The 23,376-nt window shown below is 52.0% G+C and overlaps 1 protein-coding gene across 1 annotated transcript; it reads right to left on the bottom strand.

Moving 5' to 3' along the window:
• Positions 1 to 1,694: 1,694 nt before the first annotated feature.
• ACRV1 (acrosomal vesicle protein 1) lies at positions 1,695 to 2,988 on the bottom strand. The gene is made up of 3 exons (XM_050921493.1): positions 2,937 to 2,988; positions 2,539 to 2,658; positions 1,695 to 1,849 (listed from the first exon to the last, which is right to left on the bottom strand). The coding sequence occupies exons 1-3, from the start codon at positions 2,986 to 2,988 to the stop codon at positions 1,695 to 1,697; spliced, it is 327 nt and encodes a 108-aa protein (XP_050777450.1).
• Between the last annotated feature and the right edge of the window lie 20,388 nt (positions 2,989 to 23,376).

The following is a 23,376-nucleotide window of genomic DNA, read 5'->3' as shown; positions in this document are numbered from 1 at the left end:
GGCTTCTCCGAATGCCCGGTGCCAGCCCTGAGCCTGGGGCCCGTGTAACCCACACCCCTCAGGGCAGTGCTCCGTGTCCCTCTGGCGGTGGCTGGGCTTCAGACAGAGCCTGATGTACCTGCCACAGCTGTGGCTAACAGAGCTGGCTGGGTCTGTCAGCTGAGGCGGTCCTGGCTCATGCTTTAAGGTCTAGTGGTACCAGGTTCGGTCCCCCCTGCCAATGGCCCAGCCAGGGCCAGCATATCGTCTGCCATTCCAGGAATGAGGGTGGGACTGGGGGAGTCTTACCTCCTTAGAATTTGTTCATTACTGAGTTCCCCATATTCATTCTGTTGGCTGCCTCCCCTAATAAAGTTCTCTTTGTTTTAACCCCTGGACTTGGTCCTGGTGCTTGGGGAAGAATTGTCCACCAAGGGTGCTCAGGGACGGGTACAGAGTTTCATTGGTTTCTGGGGAGGGGATCAAGTCAGTGTCAGCTAAGGAAGGAACCCCGAGAACAAATGAACCCATCCCTTTTGCTGCCAACACTGAGGCCTAAGAGTTGCACTTAGATCCGCCCTACCAATGGGAAGAACTTGGATGTAATGCCCCAGGGCCAGACACTGCTTTACCCACCAGAGGGAGATGACCTAGCAGAACCTCTGCCATCTTTGGACACATAGAGGTGGTGATAGACGCTACTGTCTCAAATGTAGGTCCGATAATACACTGTCCCCTGACCACGTATGAAGAAACGAAGGACAATCAGAGGGTTTATTGCACAAGGAAACAAAAGAGCAAAATATGACAAAGAGGGAAATAAGCACAGGCATTTCATCAGCAGAATCTCAGCTGCAATTAACAGCAAGCCAGGATCACACCCTGGGCACAGCAGGGAGGCAACGTTTCAGAGACACCGCATGAGTGTGGGAGGCTGAATGGAATGTCAGGATGTGATTTGTATAGAGTGACCCCATTCCAGGATCACTGAGAGACCAGGGACTGCCCCAGGCACAGTGGGGTTTGGATTACGGCAGGGAGACGGGCAGGATTCATTTCCGGGGGCAGGGGGAGCTCCGGGGGATCAGCCAGGCAGGGAGCTGGGCACGCTGCAGAGGAGGAAATCCCTGAGTGCCCCACTGTCTGGGTTCCTGTCCCAGGCATGGCTCTGCCAGCTAGTTGCCTGGGGCCCACTCTACAGGGAAACATGGAGGGAGAATTGAGTGGGTCCCACTGGTTGGCATACACTGTAGCTTCCCCAGCTGGCAAACTGCGTGCCCTGCACAAAGCAATGTGTGGGGAAAGGGTGGGGCCCTTAATATTCTGACAGCGGCAACTCTGAAACGACAGCTGTAGGGGAGGGTGTATCACCCTGATAAGGGCACCTTCAATTATGGAACAGCAGCAAAGCACCAGTTTGGGTGCTGGACCTGGGACAGCAAGGTGGGAGGAGGGCAGCCAGGCAAGGGGAGGGGCCAAGGGAAAGCAGGGTGTGGCCAGGGGGAGTGGGGCGGGGCCAGAGGATAGAGCTCATTTCTTAATTTAAATATAGTTTGTAGCCGACAGGAGCGTGTGATTGAGGATGACACCAGGGGATGGTCTTGGGTCCTGCTGGGTTTTACATGAGGCGAGGGACGTGAGCGACTAACCCAGAGCCGGGAGTAGGATGAAGGGAGAACATGGCGTTCCTGCCAGCCCTGAATGCCAGCCTCCTCTTAGGCATAATCGGAGAATTTGGGGAAGGGGTTGTGGATGTTGCAGAAATCTGCATCTGTGCAGCACTGGGTGGTGTCCTTGTAGTAGTCTTCGGTGATCTCTGTATCCTCGCAGATGGACGTGCAGCCCCGCTCCACACGACTAATAAAGCCCGCTGCAGAGGGAAAGAGAGACCAGAGCCAGGTGCCAGGGACAGGCCCCTCCTCCCAGCTGAGCTGCCCTCCCCTCTGTCCAGGGCTCCTCTGTCTCCCCCTGCCACTCCCCTCCCACTGCTCCAAGGGAAGACACCTGCTGGTCCCTCCCTCTGTCCTCAGAGGACACCAACCCCTGCTGGTCACAGTGTCACAGGGTCTGTCTACACTGCAGTCAGAGCCGTGACTGAAGACCGGCCGGAGCTAGCGGTGATCTAGCTAGCTCCAGTCACAACAGCAGGGCAGCTTCGTCAGCACAGGTCGTATGAGCCCACCTGGTGGTTAGCTGCGCTGTCACCCCTGATGCCACAGCTTCCCTGCTGGCCTTAGTCAAGCTAGCTAGATCACTGCTAGCTCTGGCCTGTCTACAGTGCTTCAGTCACACCTTGGATTGCTGTGTCGCCGTCCCTGTAGTCACCACCCCTGATTAAGGGACGAACGTGGCACCCACATAGCGAGCAGCAGCAAATCTCAGAGCCAGGCCGACAGACCATGGCACTAAAAATAGCTGCAGAGATGGCTGCAGAGAGGCCCTCCCCAGCACTGCTGCTAGCTTGGCCACAAGGGGTCACTCTGGAATAAGGTGTTCTGCCTTCACACCCTGGCAGCTCGTAAATTGCATTTCGAGGGGCCCTTGGCCTCCCAGACTCACCTGTAGTGATTTTGCGGGTAAAGCAGGATTCCCCCTGAGCTGCTGTGCAGGTGTGTTTGCCTAGCATACAGCTGCCGTCCTGCAGCATCATGAAACAGCCGTTGCACTGGAGAGCTACAGCTGTGGGAGAGAAGAGAGAAGGGAGCGCAGGAAATAAGCAGCCGGGCCCTGACTGGTGCCTGGACACAGACACCAAAACAGCTTCCCGGCCGCATGGAACCAGTCATGTCCCTCTGCCAGAGCACAGGCTGCCCTTGAGCTAGAATACATGGTTGTCATTGAATTGCCCTCGGTAAAGAACACGGGCCAGACCTCAGCTGACTGGACTCACCCCAGCTGAGGCTCTGCCCCATCAGGGGTGAAAATCTCCCCTTGTTGGGTTTTGTTTCGAGACTTACCCGTTGCTAGGCAGAGCAGGGCTGGCAAACCCAGAGCCAGGATCTTGTTCATCTTTAGTTTCCTCTCTGCCGAGCCAAGGGGGAGCTGTGTGGTCGTGTCAGGTGACTGAGAAGTGGCGCAGGGGCTGCAAACCTGGTGCACTGACTCCTGGGGGAGGACAGAGATGGATTTATACCCCCGGGAGCTGAGGTGATTGCTAATTACAATCCAATGGTCACCATGCAGCCCAGAGCAGAATGTTCCCTGCCCAGGTGAGTGGCTCTGGCAGGCGACTCCCTAGCCATGCCTCCCCCACAGGGGCGTTTTGCCAAAGGCACAAGCGGGAGGGAAGTGGCAAAAAGCCACGGGCTGCTGCCGGGAATGAGGGGTGGGACCTGTTCCTGTGTCACTGTGGAGCTCTCGGTTGGCCCGTTGGGTTCTATTTTATTAAGAAAAAAATCAGATCAGTTATCACAATGGTAAAAGTATGTCCCGGGGTGAAGCACCCACTTGTCACAAATAACCAGTTCTTTTTCAGGCAGCTGGTTACAGTTAAATGAGAAGATGCAATTGGTGAAGGACACAGAGACTTCATGAGCTTGAGTTGGTGCAGATAAATATATCTGACATAACAGAAAAATCAATGTACATAATTATAAGTATTTGCTTTGTTCATACTTACAACATTGCATTGTAGGGACTTACAACCTTCGAGGCCATTAGAAACAAAGACGGAGGAGATTGTAAATGGGGCCTACCCCAGGAGAAGAGTACAGGGCCAAACTTTCTGTTCATTGTATGGAGCACCCATAGGGACTAGAACCCAAGTCTGTAGCGCTAATAGGTAGGTAGCATTACCAAGCTACAGCCAGTCTGCTCTCTACTTCCTATGATCTGCTGTGGATGCAGCTCCACCTCAAGGGTTTGACAGACAGCATCCTCGAGGCTCCTGATTGGCCATCTACTCTATATAAAACCAAGGAGTGGTCCTGTAGCTGCCATGGCTGTTCCTGCTTTTTGCTCTTGAAGTTCAGGCTTTGACCTCAGCTTGATATGGATTTTGCCTCCTGACTTGCACTGACCCTGGCCTGGAACCTGACTGTGAACACTTCTGCTACATCCAACCTCAGGTTTGCTCCTGCTCTGACCTTTGGTCCTGACTGCCCTTGTTGGGATCCTGCAAGGCTGTCCCATGTCATCCCCTGGTGCCCCAACAACAGGCTGGATAACCACAGTTTTATGCACATTTTCCTATTTTAACCTTTCGTGTCTGGGACCACATTTGATAAGGTTTCAGCCCTGCCCATGTATGGTGGTACCATAGTTCAACTTCCAACCACCAGTGCAAGCACTTGCTTCAATTAATGTCTCAATAGTTTTGATTCGTCAATGCAGATAGCTCCATTGTTAACTTATCGCAAAAGTACCCATCTGCTTGTTTGTGGTTTATGCATATATCACAAAATGCATTGCTAACCTATCACAAGATGCATATTGCTAAATTTCATAACCTTCGCTTAAGCACATAATACTTATTCCAGTTAGCCTTACTCTTAGCCCTTAATGCGTGAAGCCTATAGCTAAGCCTATTTTTAACACATGTGTTTTGGTTCTTCTATTGGCTGTTACAGTTGCAACAATAACATTACTTGTTATCTCTATATGTGTGCTTAGCAAATAGATTGTGTTTTACTCAAAACAAAGATCAGGTCAAGGTCAATGGTCAACAGATGCAATTCTGTGAAGCAAATAAGTATATTCCCAAATGTGCCGCCTGCCCGTCTAGCCAGCCGCCCATCCACACGTACAGAGCGATGGCCAATAGAAGAGAGACCTTTATCATAGAAGATTAGGGTTGGAAGAGACCTCAGGAGGTCATCTAGTCCAACCCCCTGCTCAAAGCAGGACCAATCCCCAACTAAATCATCCCAGCCAGGGCTTTGTCAAGCTGGGCCTTAAAAGCCCCTAAGGAAGGAGATTCCACCACCTCCCTAGGTAACCCATTCCAGTGTTTCACCACCCTCCTAGTGAAATAGTGTTTCCTAATATCCAACCTAAACCTCCCCCACTGCAACTTGAGACCATTGCTCCTTGTTTTGTCATCTGCCACCACTGAGAACAGCTGAGCTCCACCCTCTTTGGAACCCCCCTTCAGATAGTTGAAGGCTGCTATCAAATCCCCCTTCCTTTTCTCTTCTGCAGGCTAAACAAGCCCAATTCCCTCGGCCTCTCCTTGTAAGTCATGTGCCTCAGCCCCCTGATCATCCACCCTCCGGGCAACTCATCTCTCCACAGTGTTATCCTGGCATCCTTCTTTTGGGGGTTAGGAGGAAAGAAGTTGCAGCACATAAACGTTACAGATGGAAGCAGAGAAGAACCAGATAGGGGAATCCTAATTCTATGCCCCAAGGGGTATCCTAAAAGGAGGATGCAAGGAACCCTGTGGAGAGATGAGTTGGCCAGAGGCTGGATGAAGGAGTGCAGTGTGCAGCTAGAGATGGAGAACCAGGGTCTGGCTGTTGCAAGCTCCGGTTGGCACCTGATGATGGAACAAGGGACAGTGCAAGGGCTGCTGCCAGTGCCCAAGAGCAGCCAGCCACCCTTGGGGACAGGGGAGCTCTGCACAATGGATCCACCCATGGGCTCCAAGGCCAGGGATGGGCTGGAGGGTGTGAACCCTAGTCCGAGTAGCCTACATAGATAATCAGCTGAACATGAGTTCCCAGTGTGATGCTGTGGCCAAAAGAGCTATTGCGATCACGGGATGCATAAACAGGGGAATCTTGAGTGGAGATAGAGAGGTTATTCTACCTTTGTAATTGGCACTGGTGCAACCACTGCTGGAATCCTGCATCCAGTTCTGGTGATCACAATTCAAGAGGGATGTTGATGAATTGGAGAGGGTTCTCAGAAGAGCCATGAGAATGATCAAAGGAAACATGCTTTCTAGTAATAGACTGAGCCTCCTGAGTCAATTAACCTTCTCTTTGGTAAGCTAAAGGGGTGACTTAAATACAATCGATAAGTGTCTACATGGGGAACAGATATTTAACAATGGGCTTTTCAGTCTAGCAGGGAGAGGTATAATACAATCCATTGGCTGGGAGTTGAAGCTAGACAAATTCAGACTGGAAATAATGGTGAGAGGAATTAACTGTTGGAAGGATTTACCGAGGTGTCAGGGTAAATTCTTCATAACTAACAAGTTTTGAATCCAGATTGGAAATGTTTCTAGAAGCTCTGCTCTAGGGATTATTTCAGGGCAGGTCTCTGGCCTGTGCTGTGCAGGGGGTCAGGCTGGATGATCATAGTGGTCCCTTCTGGCCTAGGAATCGACGAACTCCTGCCTCAGTTGCTTGTGGCTCACTGTCCTGCTGCAGGGGCGCAGGTGGCGGAAAGTCAGCTCAGGGCTGGGAAACAGCCCCAGAGCCAGCACTGTGTTGTAAATGAGGATCAGCCAGAGCCCAGAGGGAAGGAGGCTCCTGATTGGTTTCCAAGGGGCTGAATGGGGCGGATGCGTGGTGCCCTTTGTGTTTCACTTGGTCTTGGGTCCTGCTGGGTTTTACATGAGGTGAGGGGCGTGAGAGACTAACCCAGAGCCGGGTTGGAGATTAGTGGCATGGGGGTCTGGATGTGGAGGCTCGGGGTGGTGCAGGGAGGTGAGTCTTGTCAGGATGGGTGTTTGAGTGCAGGGATCTCAGTGGGCAGTGGTCTGGGTGCAGGGGGGCTCCAGATACAGAGGTTGAGGTTCAGTGGGGTGGGTATGGAGGGCTAAGGGGATTCTGGATGTACTGGCTTGGCAGGGATGTCTGGGTATGGGAGGTCCAGATGCATGGAGATTGGGTGGATGCGGGGGCAACTCCCGGTGCAGTGACCCCTCCCACACAAGTGAAGAGCGATGCGGGGAGGAAGCAGGGGAGGATCTTGAGCTTCCTGCTGCTAGGGGAGGTTTCTGGGGGTGAGTCTGACACAGCCCCAGCCACTCCTTTCAGGGGAAGAGAAGGTCTTGTCCTCTCCTGCCTCCAGCCCAGCCAGGACTAGCAGCTGATCCTGGCTCAGGGTAGGAGCTACTGGCTGAGGTGTCCCCAGTCCTGCAGTGGTTTACCTCTCCACTGGCTGCTCCAGGTAACTGAAATGATGTACCTGTGCAGCTAGAGTGGTGTGTGACTGCTCTTGCAGCTTCCCTGTCAGAAAGTCATTTTTCTGTGGGGAAGCAAATAAATCTGTGGGAGACATGAATTCTGTGCACACGAAATGGCACAGAATTCCCCCAGGAGTAACTGATGTACTGCTCTGGGGGGTCCTTGTTTGGCAAAGACAGTTTTCAGTGTGTATCCTGGACTTTCTCCTCCTTTCTACCATATTCTGTGGTATCTGAGTGCCTGGCAGTAGATAACAAATTTCTTGGTGCATTTGGGTGATTATTGGATCTGTGAAAGTATGCGTAGTGATCTGTAGGTTTCTTGTACATAGTTGTCTGTAGGACACCACAATCAGCTTGAATAGAATCTGGGAAGCTGATTCTGGGGCAGGAGTGCTCTAGAGAGAGTTTGATGGATGGGTGATGGTGGTTGAAGTTGTAGTGGAAATATGAGGAAGTTTAGGTCCTCTGTCTAGAGAATGAAGATATCACGATGTGTCTCAGGTGTTTCATGGTGCATTTGTCCAGTGATATATCTGTTTATAAGATTTACTACAACAATCTGTAATCCACTAACTCCATCTTTTGTCTTGTGATGTCAGGGGTGTTAATGGGTCACTTCACCTTGAATGGTCCCTTAGAATATGCGTTAACTACTTATGTGAAACAATCTGTTCCACCTTGTGTTTAGCTGGGATGTTCTGTGTACCTTTCCCAGACCTGAAGAACTCTGTGTAGCTCGAAAGCTTGTCTGTCACCACCAGAGTCCCTCACTTACCATGTCTCTTTGCAATCATTTGTAAGTTCCTCTCCACCCAGCTATCCCTCACCTCTGGAGGTGAGAAGAAGGCTGTCCTCTTGGCAGCAAGCTCTCTCTGTCTGTCTCTTTCTCACTCACTTGGACTGGGTATCCATCTTAGGGCTTGTCTACAGTTTTCAGGTGTCTGGCTGAGCAGATGCCAGGCTCAGGGTGTTGCTGGGGCTTAGTGTACAGGGAAGCATGGAGGACGGAGGGGGAATTGAGTGGATCCCACTGATTGGCATGCAAGGTGCTCCCTCTGCATTGTAGCCTCCAAAGTTGGCAAACTGCCCACCCTGCACAGACCAAAGTGCCCTGCACAGACCTCTCTTAACAGTGCCCTAGATCAAACGGCTTCCAGGCGAAGAACCTGTTCAGTGCTCCTCTCCCTTTTGTTAAACTTTTTAATCCCTTATTTTTATTGCATTTATAGCCCATTTTGTGACTTTGCTGCGCGATTTGCATGCGTGATTCATCCCTGGCATAGAAGCCGATAAATTTGCATGCTAGGATCTGTATTTATTCATGTCCTATATAAGCAAATTAAAAAAAAATTGTTTGCGCTAAGCGTATAGAAAAATTTTAATTTTAAGAATAACTGAAATGTACTGATGTCAAGAAATGGAATTGTGCACCAACACTGGGTGGTCCAGTATTAAATAGCGTTACAGCCTTAGGATGTTAACCCTAGTCCTTTAGTTCAGATTTGCCCCTTGCTGCAAACCAGATTGCAATTGAGCTTTTCGCTTCCTGTACTGAGCTCCTGAAGGCTTCTTTGGGGCTATCTTTTATTTTCTAGGTGGGAAAACAGACAGTATTAGGGAGAGCAAAAGGCTGTGTTCCGCAGTCCTAGAAAGTCATCAAATGTTACATGTTAAGCATGGCAAAAGAAGTAACAGTATTTCTTTTATCCTATTGCGTAGACAGAGGTTTGATAGCTATCTCTGGCGTCTCATTAAATATGTCCTTTATTGGTCGCTACTTACACTCTTCAAGTGTTAAAACACAAGTACACTTTCCCAATTAGACAACAAAGCAAGGTTCCCAATATTGCAGCCGGGCTCTTGCTTCGCTTCAGTTCGTTCTTATAGCTCACTGACTGGCAATGCCCCTCCCCTTATATACCCGCAAGGGCATGGCTGACAACCTTCTAGGAAGTTCGAGGAGAATGTCGTTCTCAAAGTCTGGAAAGTTCCATGAGATTCTGCAGTGATCCAGAACATTCTAGGACAGTGGTTCTCAACCTGCAGCCCGCGGGCTGCTTGCGGTCCAATCAGCACAGAGCTGCAGCCTATGTGACATCCTCAGGGCCATACAGGGAGTATTGGATGCAGCCCACATAACGTGTGTGGCCCACAATAGGTTGAGAACCACTGTTCTAGGAGGTTAATGCAAAATGAATCACATACGGGATACCTGAAACATGTTACTTCAAACATTCTACTTTCCCTTTTGTTGCTAACAATAAAAACAGCCCCTCAAGCCCAGTGACCCCAAAGCCTGGCACCACAGGTGGTCAGCTTGGTTGCCTGCCCCTAAATCCAGCCCTGACCCTTAATACTCTCACGGGGCAGCGGCAAAGGCTCTGAAATGACAGCTGGGGGGAGTATGTCACCCTGATACGGGCACCTTCAACTATGGAACAGCAGCAAAGCACCAGAGAGTTTGGGTGCTGGGCCTGGGGCAGCAAGATGGGAGATGGGCAGCCAGGCAGGGGAGGGGCTGGGGCGAAGCAGGGCGGGACCAGTGAGCAGAGCTCTTTTCCTAATTTAATTATAGTTAATTGATGTCAGGAGTGTATGACTGAGGGTGACACCAGGGGATGGTCTTGGTTCCTGCTAAATTTTAAATGAGGAAAAAAGAGTTGGGGAATAACCCCAAGCCAGGCTTGGGGTGAAGGGCGAATGTAGCTTTCCTGCTGCCCCAGGACCCCACTCTCCCCTTAATCCTCCTGGGGGATTTGGGGCCAGGGGTTGTGGACATTGCAGAAGGATCTGTCCATGCAGCACTGGGTGGTCTCCTTGTAGTCGTAGCTGTTGAGCACTAGGTCGTCGCAGATCACAGTGCAGCCCCGCTCCACCCGCAGGATCTCGTTTCCTGCAGAGGGAAAGAGACCTGAGCCCCCAGGGCTGGGTACCAGGGACAGACCTCTCCCCCCAGTGACAGGACCAGGGAAATCCACCAACTGAGCTGCCCTCCCCTCTGTTGACTCCTAGGAGCTGGGGCTCCTCTGTCACCCCACTTCCTGTAGCTCAGATCCCTTAGAGGACTCCCCTACTCCTCCCCTATGCCCCAGTGTCCCAGTCACCTTCATGGACTAAGGGTCCGGCTACACTTCAGGCGAGGGTGGAACCTCCAGCCTGGGGAGATGTTCCCCTAGCTCTGATCCAGCGAGTGCACTAAGAATAGAGGGGAGCCATGGCAGAGGGAGCAGAGGGCGAGGCCAGCCTCCCGAGTAAGTGCCCATCCAAGGCCCTAGGCATGTAGACTCTAGCCCCTCGTGTCTCAAATTGCTGTGGCTGCACTATGCATGCTCAGTTGGAGCTAGGGTGGGGATGTCTCCCCTGAGCTGCAATGTCCCCCCCATCCCCCCGTTAGGGCAGACGTACCCTAAAGGATGAACACGGTTCCCCAGTGCCACAGCCAGCGTGGCCACAAGAGGTCACTCTAGGGTGAGGCGATCACTTCTCCCTTCTCAGCACTAACTGCCCCGGAGATGGGGCGTCTTTTGCTCACTGGACTGCGCAGAAACGCAGGGACAGTCTGCACTGGTGTCTAGTGCCCTGGGCAGGATCGGACTGGGGCAGCTGGCCCCTCCCACTGCTGGCTCCGGTTACATGTCTGCCGTCAGTGTGCTAGCTGGAGCAGAGCGATGGGTATATCTCCTCAAGCTGGACGCTTCCCCTCCAGCCCTGGCCTCTATGTATCCACAGTCACTCTCACTCACCAGAGGTGATTTTGCGGGTGAAGCAGGATTCGTTTAGAGTTGCTGTGCAGGTGTATTGGCCTATCTTACAGCTGCCGTCCTGTGACAGCCTGAAACAGCCATTGCACTGGAGAGGATCTGCTGTGAAGAGGCGAGAAAACGGAAAGTAGGCAACGAGCAGCCACGGATCGGCCATGCTCAGTGCACAGGCGCGTTCCCAGTCTCCAGGAACCATCCAAACCCCACAGTGATGTCCTGCTCCGGTTCATTTCATCCCTCCGTGGGCAGGTCACCGCTGGGCTAGCCTGGCTTTCCAGGGGTAGCTCTGTCCCTCCGCCAGAGCACAGGCTGCCTTTGAGCTAGAATACGTGATTGTCATTGAATTGCCCTCGGTAAAGAACACGGGCCAGACCTCAGCTGACTGGACTGGCCCCAGCTGAGGCTCTGCCCCATCAGGGGTGGAAATCTCCCCTCGTTGGGTTTTGTTTTAGGACTTACCCGTTGCTAGGCAGAGCAGGGCTGGCAAACCCAGAGTCAGGATCTTGTTCATCTTTGGCTTACTCTCTGCCGAGCTGAGGGCGGAGCTGTGCGGTCGTGTCAGCTGAGTGAGGAGCAGAGCAGGGCCTGCAAACCTGGTGCACTGGCTCCCGGGGGAGAACAGAGCCATATTTATACCCCTGGGAGCTGGGGTAATTACTAATTACAATCTAATGGTCACCGTGCAGCCCAGAGCAGAACGTTCCCTGCCCAGGTGAGCGGCTCTGGCAGGCGACTCCCCAGCCCTGCCTCCCCCAAAGGCACAAGTGTGTGTGTGGGGGAAGTGGCAAAATGCCACGGCTGCTGGGAATGAGGGGTGAGACCTGTTTCTGTGTCACTATGGAGCTCTCAGTTGGCCTGTTGGTTCTCTTTGTGTGTGCGAGAGAGCGAGAGATTCTGTGCAGCTAGTAAATGTGTTCCCAAAACTGCAAGATCACAGGCTCACACGTGACTGCATCCATGAGTGTTTGGCCTCCCCAGCCTCATCGCTCACCCGCAAGCACAGAGCCATGCCCTGTGCCAAAGGGACTTTTATGGGAGTTCGGAGGAAGGGAATTGCAGCCCCTAACATTACAGATGGAAGCAGAGAAGAACCAGAGAAGGGACCCCCTAACTCGATGGCACAAAGGGCTTTCTGAAAGGAAGATAGCAGGATGGCCCTGTCCAGATAGTATTCACAAAACATGGCTGTAAGAGCAGGTCCTGACCTTCACGAAACCCTAGGTAGCTCTCCTCTGGGCACACATGACCCCAAGACTGGCTCATGGGAAATGGACTAGGGATTTGCACGGTCTTTTCACTGGGCTCTGTAGCACTAGGGCTTGTGCGCTGTGCTGCACGCTACCAGGCCATGATGGCAAGTCCCAGCAATTCCCCTGAGTGCTTCTAATGTTTCTCTGTCTTGTCCCCCACCTCATCTAGAAATCAGACCTATCTGACCCCATTCCTGTAGTGTCTGAGCACGTGACAGGCTTTAACGTATTTATCTGGAGTGTCCCCCTGTGAACTAGCACCGAGTTACTTGCCCCATTTTGTGGGCAGGGAACTGAGTCACCGAGAGCCTAAATGACCACCCAGGCTCACACAGGACATCTGTGGCAGAGCAGGGAATAAAACCCAGCTCTTTCCCGTCCTAGGGCAGTGCCCTGCTAAGCCTTCTGAACTAGCAGAATCAACTCTCGTCCTCCCATTTGATAGCATATGTAATGGAGAAGCTGCACAGGGTCATTTGATGCAAAGCTAGGACAGGAATCCAGGCTTCGAATGCAGCAGCCCAAAGCCTCGTTCTCTTTGGCTGTCAAGCACCCTATTAGCTGGTTGTCATGTCCATGCGATGTTGATATACAGCCTGTGCCATTCGATGAGCTAGCGGTAGGGATCTGTACCAATCCCCTTGGCAGGGCTACCCAGTGGGTGCAGAAAGGTTAAAGTGCTGCTCCCGGGGGCCAGGGAGAGCAGAGAGTTTGCCTGAATCCTGGCCACCTAACAATGGAAACTCCAGCAGGCAGGCCAACAGTGTGACTCCAGCATGGCTATACTGGAGGAGGGCCATGGAGAGATGCCAGGCATCCAGCCCTCACCTGGAACTGACAAACAGTCAGAGCGAGCCAGGATGGACTGTACAGCACTTGGCTGGGTGGAGCCCTGGCATTGGCCAGTCTGGGCTGTCTGGGCTAGCCTAAGGATTTCCTGTTTGGAAAAGGCTGAAATACTTGCTGAGGTGCATTGATCCCTAGAGAGGGTGACTGGGCATCTACCTCCATTGGCCTTACTGGGCAGAGCTCAGAGTGAGAAGCAGGCAGGCTGGAGCCCAGAGGCTCGGTCTTGGAGGCGTTGAGGCCGCGAGGAAGAGTGGACCCCTTGGGGGTCTGACACGCTGAAGGGGACCCCCCAACGGACTGGTTAAAGGCTGGGGCATAGCACAGCTCCGGTGGAAGTTGTCAGCTCTAGTTTCTGAGAGTCTGGCTCCAGGCACCTCTGCTTTACTGGTGCAGTAAACAGAGGCAGTATACCACAGAGACAGCAAAGTCATCACTGGGGATCCAGAACCCCTGTACTGAGCACAGTAATCTCTAAAACCCCACTTAACAGAGGCCTCTGAGTCAGTAGCAGGCTCTCATTAACCCTGGAAAGCTAAGCTGGTATAAGCAGGAAGGATCTCCAGTTAGGCAGAGATGCCTGCACGAGTGTCCTCAAGCAGAGAACTGATGCTATGATCCACACTCATGTGGCACTGCAGACTCCATGTAGTGTGGTGCTGGCCGGGCTGGAACAGGAACCTACGTTCCCTATGCAGCGTGTAGCGACAGACACGGGTGAGTGGATTCCAGTGCTAGTTGCTCTGGGCTGGGAGGCTGATGTTAAGCTTCCCTCATGTATCTTTCGCCATTCCCACCCCTAGCCTGGGCGTGTGCCCTGGCAAACAGCGACGTTGCCAAGGTTGGCACTGAGAGTTCGTGTTAGCATGGACTGTAGGGTGTCTGTGCTGGCAGTGGGAGGGACGCTGCCTGGGAGCCAGGCACAGCTGGTGATGTGCTGGGTGCACACGGAGGGATTTGAAAGGCTTGTGTGGGAGGATCCAGAGCGCCGAACAAATCGGCTCCATCTGATCCGGCGCTGTCCCCGCCGCAGGGCTAAACATACTCCCACTAGCTGTCACCCACATTCTTAGCACATCCTCCTGCTGTGTCACTTCCAGCTGGGCGTGACGGGCTCTGGTGGGTGGATCCAGAGCGCCGTGTTCTGTCTTCTGGTGCAGGGAGCAGAGCCGGGCTGGGCAGAGGTTTGGGGTTGCTGCTCTTTGCTCCGTGTGTGAGGTGCTCAGTCCTGTCGACAGGTTTCAGGGATCATAATGCATAGACAGTGTCTGTCCCTTAGAGGCAATTTGGCAGGTTCACGTTGGAGCCTTGTGATCTGCTCGGGGGCCTTCGCTCTGACTCTTGTGATGGATTTGCTAAGCAGGACCCTAAAACTCCCATCAGCTTCCTCCCCATGGTGCATCCCCTTCCTCACGGCCAGGTAGAGGGAAAGGTCCTGAACCAGGCAGTGACCCACCAGGCTCTGTTGGGAAGTTGTGGCCTCATGGTGAGCCAGGAGCTGCAGAGAAAAAGGATGCAGAGGGGAGGGGCAGGAACTGTGCCAGAGCTGTGTGTGAAACAGGCGGTGACTGCCAGTCATTACAGCTGGGTGCAGGTATGTATTGGGCTTACAGGGAGCAGCAACGGCTGGCTGGGTGCCAGTGCAGGGGAACCCCAGCGAGAGACACTGACTCAGCCTGGCCTGGGAACCTGCAAGCTCCTATTTGCTGTAATGGAGACTGGACTGGAGAGGGCACACCCGGCACTGGGTCTGCAGAGCCCTGACTTGATGGGACTGCCCCAGGGCCTGAACAGGAACCACCATTGCTCACTTTGAACTGTGACTGTCTACACCTCTGTACCCAGCGTATCTGCCACTTTCCCCTTTCCTGCCAGCCACAGGGAAATCTTTTCTCTTTGCCGTGCGTCTGAGTGGTTACTGGGGCCAGGAGGGCATGCATCCCCAGGTACAGCTGAGGTGCCTTCAGATACCGTGGGCACACTTACTGCCACCTTAGGGGTTTGGTGCAAGCCAATATTACTCTGGCTGCCTCTTAGGAGAGCATGGGGAGCAAAGGGAGCCCGTCAGGAGATGGGCTGTGTATTGAGCACATGGTTCATACCTCCTTGAAGTCTTCTGCCTTGGCTTTTGCAAACACAAGCCCTAGGGAGCGCCTGAAAGAGGCTGATTGTTTGTGGCGTTTAATAATCATTCCACAGACCTGATCTCAGTGCAAACCCCCGAAAAGTCTGTCTTCCCGCCTGGAGGATCTATCACGCAGTGGTGTAGTTTCCTAAGGAAATGGTTGAAGCCCCATTGCTTGGGTCGAGAGTTGCTCAAAAGCTAAAGAAAAGCAGCTTGGCAAGTAAAAGCTGTGCATTCAGCTTGTTCTGATTGGTGATGCCATGTTATGACGCGTACCCAGGCAACTGCTGGGCCTCTGTGAAACTGTTTGTGAATCCTGACAATGTTGCAGATTTTGACACTCTTGATGCTTACATTGAAAATTCATAGCAGAAAGAGCATTATAACTATTTGTTCTCCAGTTGAAAAGATTCCAGTCATCCAACCAGAGATCCGAAACAAGACCATGTGACTTAGTTGACCAGCCACCCAGGGAGAACAATGTTTAGGGAGTAGTGGAAGTTGTGGCCTGGGGTACCTGGGGTGGCCATCGCTGAAAATGCCAAGGTCAGGATAGTCTGCAAAAAGGAGTGCAGATTCTCCCAAAACTGGTGGTTAACACTGAAGTTAAACTCCCCAACCAGTCACAAACTGTGCATTTGATCCCTACACCGGTTATCAAGAAACTGAAAAAAGAAATCACCCAGCCCCCTTCATTGCATTCCAGTTCTCTGGCTCCCAATCAGCACCTAGGTCCAGTACAGTGAGAAGTTATTCAAAAACTCTGTTCACTATACAACATGTTCTTCTGAACCCCAAAGAGTCATCACATTGCCTCGTCAGTATTTGTTTGGATCTTACCCAAAGTACCACGCTGCCAGCCAATCCTTTAGTGTTTAATACTAAAGGTTTATTATAAAGAAAAAAGAAGGGAAGAAGAGTTATTAAATGATAAAGCAGTCAGATCCATACAGAGACTTCAAAGTCCACGTATCAGGTTTTTAGCAGTATTGGTGAGTGTGCTGGCTTGGAAGTCCCTCTAGAACACATCCGCATCATGGATGGGTCATTCAGTCCTTTGTTCAGAGCTTCGTTTGTAGAAAAGTCACTCCAGAGGTAAGAAGCAGGAATGAAGACAAAACAGAGAAGATGTAGCTGCCTTTTATAGTCTTTTACCATGTGGCTTGTACTTCCTGTGTCCCAAACACAAGCTTCACAGCACATGGCATGGAAAAGCCTTAGAGTTTGCGGTCCATAGGCATGCCACATGCCTTGCTGACCCTTAAGGTGTATCCTCTGGCTCCTTTCCATGGGTTCATTGTACTGCTGATGACTCTTGATGGGCCATCGAACAAGCTAGGCAGTGCTGATGCCAATCTGTGGGGGCAGGGCTGGCTCCAGCGTTTTTGCCCCCCCAAGCTGCCCCCCCCCCAAAAAAAAGCCGTGATTGGCGGCAGCACAAGTTTGGAAAGACAGATCTACCCTACATATCTCTAAATCACAACACAAAAGTAATACAAACATATAAACAAGATTATCCTACTTGGCAAATGATAACATTTCCTCAGATCCCTGACACGGCATATCTGGTCCGATTCCTTGCAATTTTATAATATTGGCATCAGTAACATCACAAAGTGTTCCTTTTATTCCATACAGTGTCACAGATGTGAACAGTGTCCGAGCAGCTTGTGGCCTCAGCCAGAAGCGGCAAATACTTAAGAGTAGCAAACACATTCAAAGAGATCAGTATCAATATGCAAATGCTTATGGAGCTAAAAAGGCAACATTCTTAATTGATAGGTAAGCAGGTGCCTCTCCCAACCTGTTCCACAAAAACACCCCCATGCTGTATAAAATCCAACCCCCTTCTTGGGCTTTGGCTTTATTAGCAACCAAAACAATCAAGAGCAGCTCAAACTTTCTCCCCAGATTGAGCTTTTCTTAAGGCTCCTCTCTCAGGCCTGCTCAGCCAACACTCTAGGTTCTCTTTCCCCAGAGAGTCCCTCCCTTACATTGAATTGAGACACCTGCTACAAGGAGTCAGGGTTAAGTGGATTCTGCTATTCAGCATCATCATCACCTGCTAACAGGGTGGGATGTTTCAGGCAAACTCTGCAAGCAGTTACCATGGCCAATGGGTGCTGCAGGGTCAGTACCTGTGAGCTGAAGCAACATGTGGAGCTAGCTGAGGAGGGGGAGTTCCTGTCGCCCTTCTGGGGAGTCCCATCAGGTAAGCACCACTCCACACCCCAGCCCTGAACTCCCCCACACACCCAAACTCCTGCTGCTGGGGGGAAAGGGGCCCCCCCCAAGACTGCCCCAGCAGTGGCTGGTGTGCCTAGCCCGAGAGCTACCCAAGCTGCTCAGGTGGCCCCCAGACCCGGCGCACCAGCCGCTGCAGAAGTCATGGAGGTCATGGAAAGTCATGGAATCCATAACTTCCATGACCTCCGTGACAAACATGGAGCCTTATTCATAATTAACTCTTCGACCAGTGCTACTTGGAATATTTAAAGCTAGACTGGCCAAAGCATGCTATGGACTGTAGGGGACAATCTTGCACTGGCTACTGGGAAATGGTCTGAGAAGACTTTGCATGGGACTATGGGAAAGTGATTGCACAAATGAGATGGGAATTTGATGTGAGAAGGAGGGTGAGGGATCTCTGTCCAGAATCCCTAATGGGAGCACAGAGAGAGATCTGAGTTTTAAACCCCGTGTTTTTAAAAATCTATTCGAAAGCTCTAGTGTTAGGTGACTTGTGGTTCTGTTCATGGAGCCTTCTGCCTTGCATCCCACTCTGCATGTTCTCGAGATTGTGGCTTCTGTTTACCCGGGGAGCAATAACACAAGATCAGGCCTGGGATCAAATCGGAAAGTGAGTCCTTTCTGAGGGGCAGTCCTCTCTTGATGAGTGTCATGACGGGCCGATCTCCCGAGAGAATTATGCAGCACATCAGTGCTCAGCTGTCTCCATTCAAGCTGTTTTCGTTCCAGAACCCCAACATCCCTTAATGTTCTATAATGAAGTTTATTTCTTCTCTCTGCTGCTTTAGACTTCAAAGTCCTGGGCGATCCAGTGTCCGGATTTCCAGCTGCATGATTTTTGGAAGATTTCTTACTGGAGATGGTACCAATGAGGTTTTCATTATCTCTTGCGAAAGGGGAACCCAGCTGAATGCAGTGTTATGGCCCAGGGGCAGGACTGTGGTCACAATCCTAAATATTATTTTTAGAGCTTTCATGTGGGTTTTAGTCATTACCCAGTTTCAGGCCTCAAGAATGACACAGGAGTCTATTAGCAGGGAACCATTCCAGTGAGGCGCTGGCTCTTTCTCACCAGCAGATGGCGGACTCGATCCAAGATTGATCTTGGAAGCACCCAGTCATCTAGTGCTGCGGCCAATGTTTTCCCATTGAAGCTCCCATTGAGACACCGGGATGAGGATTTCCCACTAATGTGAAGATGTGGCCCATCTTCAATTCTGCTGTCTCTGGACTATGGCCATTTTGAGGCAAACTACACAAGCAGGATAAATCGTGGTGGTGATGGGGGGAGGGAAGCATGGGCTGGACCCTCCTGTTTCTTTGGGGAATATTTCTTCGTCACCTAAGGGCCCCACTCTTGCAATCCAACCCATGTGGCTGGCCCCCAGCCCCTATCTGGAGCTAGTGGGGTTTGGCACAGGCACAGATCTGACTGCAGGAGTGAGGCCTGGGATTGTGAGATTATCTTTTAAATTTTTGTTTGAAAATTATTCTGCGAAGGCCTTTCCCTCTGAGAGGGAAGCCCCTTCTCTGCTATGGCTGTCTGGATGGAGAGTGTTAGGCCACCTCACTTGGCATTCTGGGAGGATAAACTTCTGGAGTAGCAGGCTCTAGAGAGAAAGGATGGGCAGGACACATCATTTGCCAGAAGCACTGATGCAACCCCTGGTGGAATCCTGTGCCCAGCTGTGCTGCCCACAATTCAAGAAGGATGTTGATAAACTGGGGAGGTTCAAAGAAGAGCCATGAGAATGATTAAAAGATGAGAGCCTGCCTTGTATTAATAGACTCAAAGAGCTCAATCTATGTAGCTTAAGAAAGAGAAGGTTAAGGGGTGACTTGATCACAGTCTGTAAGTACCCACATGAGGAAAAATACTCAATGGGCTCTTCAGTCTAGCCGAGAAAGGCATAACACGATCCAGGGGTGGAAGTCGAAGCAGTTCTTTAGGCAGTTCTTTGGCCTTTGTTATACAGCGGATCAGACTAGATGATCACAATGGTCCCTTCTGGCCTTGGAATCTGTGACTACTAGAGATGAACTGTGTGGTGCTATCGGCTCTCCATTCCAGGACTGAGGAAGATGCTGTGTGAGATTACACTAGAACAGACTGTGTCAGTCTGGGAGCCAGCAGGAACCACAGGATCTGTTCATATTCAACAGCCTTAAAAAGAACCCCTTTTCTATTCACTACAGGCCTGTCTCTTCACCACAAGGGGAACTGGAAACCTTAACCCAACGCTTCTGCACTTGAGTGTGTTTTTTAAAGAAAAAAATCCAAACCCTGCTCTTGATCCAACTCTGAATGCTATTACCGATGCCCTTCTCGCATGAGCGTCCTTCTGTTCACAATGCCATTAAGTGACATAAATGGCATCCCCAAACCTCAAAACCAAATGTATCAAACCTCATTCGATACTTCAGTTTCCTTTGTTACAAAGGAAAGGAATTGTGGAAGAAGAAATCGACGCTCCTGTGTTCCAGGACCTCCGTAAATCAAAGCAGTGAACTTGCCATTGAAGTATCTATGCAGGTCACTGGGATGCCCTTTGGAAGGCTTCAGAGATTATCTCATTGCTGTACCAAGCTCAAGGTTACACGGTATCTGCCAGCTTCATTCGGAGCCACTCCCGTGTTCCAGTCCAATTCTAAACCCCACCTCTCATAAGGGAAATTTAACAGCCACGAAACCAATGGCCGGCATAAAAATCACCTGGAGACCATAGAATTAAAGAGACATGGTAATGCCCCTCTGTATGGGATGGGTTCTATTTTGCACTTAAAGGAGGGATTCAACATCTTGGATTTGTACGAAGAATATTGTGGATCTTTCCCCAAACTTGCAGCACATAATCTGAGAGTTAAGATTGGATTTTCTGGGCATTTTCTAGTAAATTAAAAATGGGGGGGCATTAAGGAAACATTCCCCCAGCTCTCAAGCTTCTGTTGGTTCCCTTGGGCTAGCTGACAGCTGGGTTATCATCATTCACACTTCCCAGCGAGCGCCAAAGCTCAATGCGGCTAGTGACGAATGTACATCTGCTGTGAAGTGTGGCTCAATTCAGAGGGCTTTAATTCTGCGGGAGAGAGAACCAAAGTCCCTCACCTTCCCAGCTGGCTTTTACGTGCAGCTAAGGCTGCTCAGAGAGCCCTTGCAGCACTGGGTGCTCCCCGGCCCTCCCCCTCGCTACTCCTGTTAGTTTTGAGACCCCAGTACTATATGAATGGGACTCACTAGTGGAGTGACCAGAGAGCAAGTGTGAAAAATCAGGATGGGGTGAGGGGCACTAGGTGCCTATGTAAGACAAAGCCCAGAATATTGGGACTGTCCCTATATAATCAGGACATCTGCTCACCCTATTGCTAGTACCCTGGCAGGTCCCCTCCTCACAGCCTGGGCTGGGAAGTGCAGGCCCTAGGCAGACCCTGAGCACTACCCAGCTGGAGGCATCATTGCATCAAATGGAATACTGTTCTGAATGTCCAGCTCGTGAGATCTGAGGGAGCATGTTCCCGTTCCTCGCAGCTCCCCAATCACCCATTTGGAGTTATTTTAAATGATGCTTTTCACAAACTCCAAGCAGCCCCTAAGAACCAGGGAGGAAAATCCACCCTATAAAGCTAACCGAGGTATTTAATTTACCGCTGTGGCTCAGCCACCTGCCCGCTCACGGCCCTCTTTCCAAGCCCAAACCTGCCATGCTAGAGAGTGCAGGGGGCTAGTGGGGCAGCTGTGCTGAGCCAGCAGCTCGTAAACTCGCACTCAGGCCAGCGAGAGGCCCTGGAAGAGGCTGGCTCCAGCCCAGGAGAGGCTGGGACTGGCTTAGTGCAAGATCCATTGTGCTGTTGTTAAAGGGTCCCCAGGCCCTTGTCATGGGGAGAGCCTGCAGGAGCGAAGGAGCGGGACACGGCAGCCTCTCCACACAGGAGCCGCCTGCTCCCCACTGCCTCTAGCTTGCTGTAGCCATCGCCCCCCCTCATCGTGGTATTGAGGGTTCTGCCTTTAAGGGCTGAGCTCCCCAGACAGAGAATTTGGGTGTGGCATGTGAAGCTCTGGCTGTTACTCTGCACAGCCCAGACAGTTGGAACCAGATGCCCAGCAAAGCAGAGCTCTCTAGACACTGGGTGATCCCTGAACACCTCACACATCTCCCTCCGCTGCTTCTCAGAAATCTGCACTGGCTAACTGCAGCTAGGGTTCCCAACTGTCTAATCACACAGACCCAAACACCCTAGCCCTGCCCCTTCCCTGAGGCCCTGCCCCGCTCACTCCATCCCCCCCTCAGTCGCTTGCTCTCCCCCGCCCTCACTCAATTTCACCGGGCTGGGGCAGGGGGTTCGGTTGTGGGATGGGGTGCAGGCTCTGGGCTGCGGCCGAGGGGTCCAGAGTGTGGGAGGAGGCTCCAGGCTGAGTCTGGGGCAGGAGGTTGGGGTGTTGGTGCAAGGTGTGGGCTCTGGGAGGGAGTTTGGGTTCAGGAAGGGGGCTCAGGGTTAGGACAGGGGGTTGGGGTGTGGGAGGGGGTGAGGGGTGCAGACTCTGGCCAAGCAGCGCTTACCTTGGGCCGCTCCCAGTCAGCGGCGCAACAGGGCTAAGGCAGGATCCCTGCATGGCCTGGCCCTGCACCACTCCCAGAAGTGACTGGTGCATCCCTGCGGGTGGGGGGGTCAGGGGGCTCTGTGCACTGCCCCTGCCTGCAGGCAGTGCTCCTGCAGCTCCCATTGGCCACAGTTCCCAGCCAATGGGAGCTGCGGAGTCGGCACTTAGGGTGGGGGCAGTGCATGGAGACCGCCTGCTCCCACCCCAGGGGCTGCAAGGACATGCCGGCTGCTTCCAGGAGCAGCATGGGGCCACGGTAGGCAGGGAGCCTGCATTAGTCCTGCTGCACCGCCGGACTTTTGGCGGCCTAAAATCTCCCAGATTGGCTTCAGTCGCCTCCGGGAGATAGAGCCTGAATCAGGCAGACTCCCTGTGAAACTGGGAGGGTTGGCAATCCTCACTGCAGCAAATCCACCTTCCAGGCCCACCAGTGTCGCACCCTGCTTATGTAACCCTCCCATCAGAGTGTGTTTGGCTGCTCCCGAGCACTGGCATCCTCACATGTCTGGCTCAGGCTGTAAGGGCTCCTGTTTCTTAGGTTGGGAGGTCACAGGTTCAGTCCCCAGGCATGAATGAGCTGGTTATTATGCTTGCATCCTACCTTGGCTCTTCTTTCTCCTCTGGCTCTTGGGTTTAACCGAAATAATAGACCTTCCAAAAGAGCACCTATTTAGCCCCATGGCGGGGGACCCAGACATAATTCCACCTCCAAAGTACCATCTTTTTCTTAAAACAAGAGTGTGTTTGAATGCAACCTGTAAAAGGGGAGAAAGGAACTCACGATACTGCAATCCTTTGTGATATCTCTCCAAGGTGGAGTCACCCACCGCACAGCCTGGAACAGAACCCAGGAGTCCTGACCACCAGTTCTATGCTCTGACCACTAGGCGAAACTACTGCATGCCTAGGTACAACCTGTAGAGCAAGGGTGTGGTGACAGTCTGCTGTGCCCCAGGGCATGCAGCGAGTCAGTGGCAGAGCTGGGAATTAGCCTAGGAGTCCTTGTTGCAGTGGTCCTCTGATGTAGGCACACTCCCTCCCTCTGCTTTTGAAGGGCTGCAGCAGCTCCCCTGTACCTGCCTAATCCCTGCTATTAGAAGCATTGCGATGGGTTTCTCTGCTGGCAAACTTTCCTGTCTATTCCTGCTCTTTGCCACCAGTGAAATGTGGAACCAGCCAGAAGACCCTGAGCCATGCAGGGAGCCGGTGCACCTTAGAGCTTCCCTCTTTGCCCCTCCCCCTCCCAGGGATTTGCACCCCCTGCACCTCACAGTTTTGATGCTTTTCTACAAAGATTCCTCACCAGAGGGTCTTTTCTTCTGCAAAGAGTGAGGGTGTTGCCATGAAGACTGGCCATGGGAACGGCAATGTTTGGAAACACGAATCCTACCCCCTCCCATTCCCTCTTCCCACTAGCCCCCCCTCCCACTCTGGAAATGCTCCGACTTGGCCATTTGACATGGGGTCACACCCCGCTCACTTGCCCG

The sequence above is a fragment of the Gopherus flavomarginatus genome, chromosome 13 (genome assembly GCF_025201925.1).
Source record: "Gopherus flavomarginatus isolate rGopFla2 chromosome 13, rGopFla2.mat.asm, whole genome shotgun sequence".
Taxonomy (NCBI): Eukaryota; Metazoa; Chordata; order Testudines; family Testudinidae; genus Gopherus; species Gopherus flavomarginatus.
This window is presented reverse-complemented; position numbering and strand designations above follow the sequence as displayed.